Source organism: Vigna radiata, chromosome 3 (genome assembly GCF_000741045.1).
Source record: "Vigna radiata var. radiata cultivar VC1973A chromosome 3, Vradiata_ver6, whole genome shotgun sequence".
Taxonomy (NCBI): domain Eukaryota; kingdom Viridiplantae; phylum Streptophyta; class Magnoliopsida; order Fabales; family Fabaceae; genus Vigna; species Vigna radiata.
The window spans coordinates 12,917,784-12,924,098 of record NC_028353.1 but is presented as its reverse complement, the minus strand read 5'-3'; the positions used below and the strand labels follow the sequence as shown (position 1 = coordinate 12,924,098).

The 6,315-nt window shown below is 33.1% G+C and overlaps 1 protein-coding gene across 1 annotated transcript in view; it reads right to left on the bottom strand.

Moving 5' to 3' along the window:
• Positions 1-1,841: 1,841 nt before the first annotated feature.
• Positions 1,842-6,315, bottom strand: part of LOC106758026 (nuclear pore complex protein NUP88) — a 5,718-nt gene continuing 1,244 nt past the window's right edge. Inside the window, exons 3-9 of the mRNA XM_014640915.2 lie at positions 6,166-6,288; positions 5,391-5,535; positions 5,212-5,273; positions 4,637-4,853; positions 3,600-4,508; positions 2,944-3,193; positions 1,842-2,469 (exon numbers count right to left, since the gene is read on the bottom strand). Coding sequence (XP_014496401.1) covers positions 2,189-2,469; positions 2,944-3,193; positions 3,600-4,508; positions 4,637-4,853; positions 5,212-5,273; positions 5,391-5,535; positions 6,166-6,288 — 1,987 coding nt within the window. The 3' untranslated portion in view covers positions 1,842-2,188. The remainder of the gene's footprint in view (positions 2,470-2,943; positions 3,194-3,599; positions 4,509-4,636; positions 4,854-5,211; positions 5,274-5,390; positions 5,536-6,165; positions 6,289-6,315) is intronic.

Here is a 6,315-nt window from a genome sequence, read left to right as displayed (position 1 = left end):
AATTATTAAGATATAAATGTGTATTAAATAATATTAAAATTTTAAATTAAATTAAATTTTTATTAAATTTTAAATCTTGAAATGAAATTTAGAAAATTTATATAAAAATTGTATAGATTTTAAAATCTATTAAAATGATGTAGGATGATTTTAATAAAAGAGAAAAAATTAGAAGGATGTAGGTTGACTTTAATAAGAAAGAGAAAAAGTTAGAGGGTGCAGAATCACTTTATGAAGAAAGAGAAAATATTAAAATAATATTAATTAAGGTTAAAATAAAATGGTAATTTTTGGAGGTGCAGAATGAAAGCTTGGAGGTGGACGATGAAACACCCTAATTTATTTCATGGACAAAATCAACAAATAAAATAAAATATGAACTGTGATGGGCCCGCTGTCTTTTATGAATTGCAATGCTAATTGAAATGTATTGGACCTGGACGTCTTTCATGACCAATCCAAAGAAAATAAACAAAAATACTTCTCTCAGAAGAAAAACATATTTTTTAAAATTAAATCTAATTTTATATATAACTTTCAGAAAAGTAAATTTTAACAATTAGTTCATGCACCAATTATTTGGCTAAAAAATCGGTTTAAAAAGATATAAAAACATCATTGTTCATTGTTTGAAAAGATATAAAAATAATGTTTGTAATTTTCGCATTATGTAACAGTCATCATTGTTCGTTTAGAAACCTAATTAATGTGTATCTATTAATCTCACATAATATAAGTATCGAGATTAAAAGTAATTTATATACAGCTAATCTTTTGAAGTGTCTCTTTTTCGAATATAGTAATTTATTCTAACAGACCTATCTTGTACACTCGACGTTGGAACATTTATAATTTAATCTATGCTGAACATTGAAAACTACTCTGCTTTATTTATTAAAAAGTACTGTACAGGCGCTATCTATTGTTGCTTAGAATTGCCGGTGTGTTTTACTATTCTAGTTTGTTTCATCGTCTCTCTTCAGGAAATTACTTCGAAAAACATGCTATCAGATGTTTCGGTTGGCGCATGAATAGATAAAACGGGTATGTTCATCAACAATTTCAGTTACAGCTAGACTGTAAAATAATAGAACTATCTGTCTAAAAGAATAAAACTAAACCAAACTTTGTAAAACAAATCTAATCTGCATCAAAAAAATTGAACATGTTTAAAATGTCTGAACCAAACTACTCCAGTTTAGATTTTAGAATTGATTTTTCTCTAAATTAAACTGTTTAAACTTATTTGTACTTTCGGGTAATTCAAAAATATATTTAAAAAAAGGTTCCAAAGTAAGATATATGTTTAAATAGAGCTGTCAAAATGATTCACAATTCACAGGCCAATCCAGCCTACCACGGATTTGGATCGGTTAAGATTAGAAAAAATTGTACTTTTTTATGTTGATTAAATTTTAAACTGACTCATTTAAATTCGACTCATGCAGATTGAACCCATAGTAGGACTAAAATATAGAAATGAAATTTGTCTAGATTTGAATCGTAAAAAATTTATAAATTTTTTATTTTAAAAAAATTTAATTAAGTGAATTAGTGAACCAATTTATTTAGTCACCAACTCATGGTAGGCTGAACTAAATCAGGTGACTCGTTGACAGTTATAATTTAAAGTATTTCAACAGTTTAGATTGTTCAACCAATTTATATAATTATGTTCGAGTTACATAATTCGGTTTAGTTATTTTTAATTCATCCATTTTACTCATTGCTAATGATAATATTTTAATAACTTTTTTCTCTTTGTTTTTTACATTCACATATAGCCGAGATTGTTCACCAAGGTATGTTAAGGACCCGTACAGCTCATACAGCAGAACAAATTCAAGTAAATGATTTTTTGGACAACTCTAATTTCCGTGAAGGCAATTGAAAAGCCAGTCTCTTGCATGTTCCATTCTAATCAAAATGGAAATACCATGGATTCCTGGCATTTCTTCTCTGACACTGGCAATGAAAAGGGAGTTCGGTACAAGTATACGACAGAGTTTGCTACCTTCTTTTTCCTATTGATGTTGACATGAAGGTATTTTCTAATGTAAATATGATAACTTCACCCCCAAATTTTGGAGAGACAATTGGAGTGACTAAACTAGTGGAGTGCATCAGCAGGATCATAATTCAAACCTCACCGGTCCGGGGATAAGAAAGCAGATACCACAGGACGGTTTTAGGGCAAAGGCAGGCTTGATTCTCTGCCGCTACTTCTTTCTTTGTTTCTCAATGTAGACTCCACGAGTTTTACTTTCTTTGAATTCTCAGTATTTACAAGTGAGAGTTTTTCAAGAGACGATTTGAGCATGGATATCTTACTGTCTACAGCATGAATTTTCTTCCCAGCTGTTTTCTGTTGCTGATTAGCTTTCGAAGCTTGCAAGTGCCTTCTCAGCCTTGCACTTACCGCATCAACAGAAGAATGCAAAGCATCCAACTCAACTTCCTTAAAGCGGTCTGGAAAAAAAGGATGATTAAGTGCTTTTGAAAAAAATTCTCAGTAGACAGAAAGAAATGACCATAGATGATGCAGAATAGGGAATGATGCATCAGGCAAAGGAAAAGAGATAGAAAGTAAACATGTCTAGATTCAGAAAGAGCTCTTGTGAAAAGCATACTACTATTGCAAACCATTAAGTTTATGTATATTCTTCTCCATAAAAAATTGTAAAAAAAGAAAATAAGAAAGTAATATGAATAGAACTTATATAAACTGTCAACTTATGCAATTAATTTATATCATAACTTTCATCTACCCTTTTTAGAAATTACAATATATAAGCCTATTTTAATCTATTAGAAAAACTTCACTTTTTTCTCCTATAAGTATTAGTTTTATCCGATCAGGATTTAAATATGAATCTGTGGAAAATGTATTCAAAATTTTATGAACAGATAAGTACTGAAGATAAGGGATCAAACATCCATTACCAAGCTCCGATTTAAACTGCCGCTCTGCTCTGGACAGCGGTTTTTTGTGAGCACAAGGTAAGTTCCTTAATTGTTGCAAGCGCTCTTCCAGAGAATTGTGCATTTGAATAGCACGACCTAACCTTTTCTGCAATATAGCCTCTTTCTTCTCAACGTTCAAAAGTTTCTGCTGTGCTTCGCCTAAGCGAGAATGTTGGTCGTTAATGATTTTATTCAACTGAGGTGCGTGATGCTTGAGCTCCAGGTACACCTATTATGACAAAATGCAATGGAAGAGATCCAACAATTAATATAAAAAATCATAGCTGATTTCAGAAATCCCCTATTGAGTACATAGGATATAGAATATAAAACTAATGAATTAAATTATAATGAACCACTTCAGTTGACACATTAACATGCAAATATATTGCACAGGTAGTCGTAAAAATCTTTTAAGTTCATTTGAAAGAATTTATAGTCCATTAATTACGCTACATTCAGCTCTCTGTAAAAATATTAATGACTCTTGGCGGGAAGTATTACTTCAGTTTTGGCCAAAATTTGCTAGATAATACAACTCAATGAGCAAATATGATAAAATACAAAAGGTCAGAATAAGGACTTGGATGAATCAGAATCAAGAAGAAAAGGCTGGGACACTATGGTAGTCCTACCTTATGTCCATACTCCACATAAGTTTCATGAAACAGCTTGAAATACTGATGTAATGTTGATCGACCTTCAATTGAATCAGCTGCAACAGAACGCAAACTTGGAGAGGCATGGGGAACAAGTACCTCCTTCGGTCCACTAAGTAGTTCTTTGCTAATTATTGTTGGTATAACCCTCTCCTTTGATTCCCCCTCTGATGAAATGGGTTTCTTCTCCATATCAATGCTTACAGGAAGCAAGAGATTCCAACTTTTCATCTCAAGCACAACACACTCAAGAGAAAGTGTAATAGCTACAATCCATGAATATCCAAATGAATCCGATAAAGACACAAAGCCACAAAATGAGGGTTCTGAGGTATATCCACTCTGACAAGTATTTAACACAGGGTGCACAGACGGTGTCTTCATTGTATCATCCTTGCCATTTGACTGACTTGTAAAAGGAAGAAAATGTAAAACTATCGAGTCAATCCCTCCATCATGAAGGGAAAATATTCTTTCTGGCATAAGCATATCAATGAACAAAGAAATATTATAACCACTTTCTGCTCTTCGTGGCAGAGCCAAATCAACAATAGCCAGTCTCAGCAAAGGGGGTGGATTACCCAACCAGGCATTATGATCAACCTTCCCCAGACTGCTGCAGGTAATTGACTCACAAATCATAGCAAGGCCAAGAATTTGGTCATGGGAATCAACACGGAGACGAGGCGGACTACCAACACACCAGACAGGTTGGATCTCATCGGCAAGAGCATCTATTTGCAATTGCCCACCACTCCAGGCAGTCACCAAAATTGAGTCTTTGCTGACTAAATTGTAGAGAAAACTAACTGCACGACCTTCACATTCTGTGCTACAACCTACCGAATCTCCATTTCCATCCTGACCTACTCTTTGCAGAGGTCCCTACAAATTCAAAAACATAACATACAATCATATTATGTAACACTGCAACTGATGGAACAATCTGACAGGCACTTTTCCATCTATTGATAACACAGCCGACAAAAGTCTAGTTCATAGTATATGTATACCTGCAAGACAAGAGATGCATCAAACAAAGAATATGCATGAGCTCTTAGCAAGGACAGGCTGTCTCCTTCAGCATCTTGGTTCTGTAACTCGGGAAATGATGCTTCTAACCAGGAAATTGCCAACTTTGAATTACTCGCAGCAACAGAGTTGGCTGATATTATTCCAAATGTGTGAGCATCATTGTATATTTCTACCAAAGACTCACATTTGAAGAGACTGTGGAGAAGCAGAGAAAACAGTCACGGATTAGAAAATATCTGAGTAGGTTACAAACAATTTCTAGAAATAACTTCATCTATCATGAAACAACAACCACTAAAAAATGGCCAAAAGACATCAAGGTTTCATTTGGGTAAACCGTTTAAGTAAGCAATTATTGAATAAGTTCTTATACAAGTTGTTTCTATAGTTGAAGAGGAAATAAAGTTTATTATTTTCATATTCTCTCCCAGATATTCATACAAATGCTTATGTCGCTATATATGCTTTTTTTCAAACATAACCATAATGCAGCAAGTACTGGGGATATATCTGCAATAAAAGAGAGATAGATAAAATAAGAGCAGTAAAATACCTTCCAAATGGCACAACTGGGCAAAGTACATAGATAGCCCCGTTACTGAACAAAATAAAAACCTGTTGAGTAGCACAATAAATAAAATGTTTAAAACTAATATGTAATGTCAGTAGATAATGTAAAATGGACCAAAAAAAAAAAATTAGTAGTTAAATAAAAATAATATCAGAACTTACACTGAACCTGTCCCATAAGTGGTCACCCCCAAAAGAAAAATCTACTGGGCACACTGATGAGGCATTTCTAAATCTACCAGGCTCGACAGGCTGTAAATAATATTCTTGCTCTGGTTGCAAAGGATCCACAGCAAGGTTGAAAAGTCTACAAAGATGAGTTTGCAATCAGAGGGAAACACGACCACATAATTCACAGTTAAATAACGTCTTATCCAACCAAGAAAGAACAGACATACACAAAATAAAACAAAAGGCAGTCAGTACGAAATTTTGATGTTAAAACAAGTACACACCTATTATATTTATATGACTACGGAACGTATTGTGCATGTGAAACTAATCCAATCAAATTCCAAGAAAATGAAATTTAAAAAGTAATGATTAAAATTTAACTATAGATATAAGGATGAACAAAATTAGAAAAGACATAAAAACCAATAGCTGGATGAAAATTTTCATTTTCTTATGACAGATGGGATGGGAGCCTATATCAGCTAGGCTTGTTATACTCTTATACTAATGTAGATAATAGGATTAGAAAGACTACGCAATATACCATGATTTTTTTTTAACCTATTACAATACCACGCTGATATATTTATTCCCTTGTAGAATTGTAGTCTTTCATTTTCTAAATTTGAGCATTGCATTTGAAGCCATTCCAAAACTCTAGCATAAACCAAAATGGCCCATTGAATAACCAAAATCCACGCTTTGTATGTCACACCATAGTAAATAATATTCAATATTTTACCTCGTTATAAAAATAGCTTACCTGAAAACTGAGTCAGAAGAAAGAATCCCCAAATGAGTATCACTGTAAGGGTGCCATAATGCTTGTAACACCCGAATATTATTGCCACCAGTGGAATATGTCTGAGAACCAACAGTGATAGTCCTGCAACAAGATATCCAGAAAAAAAAA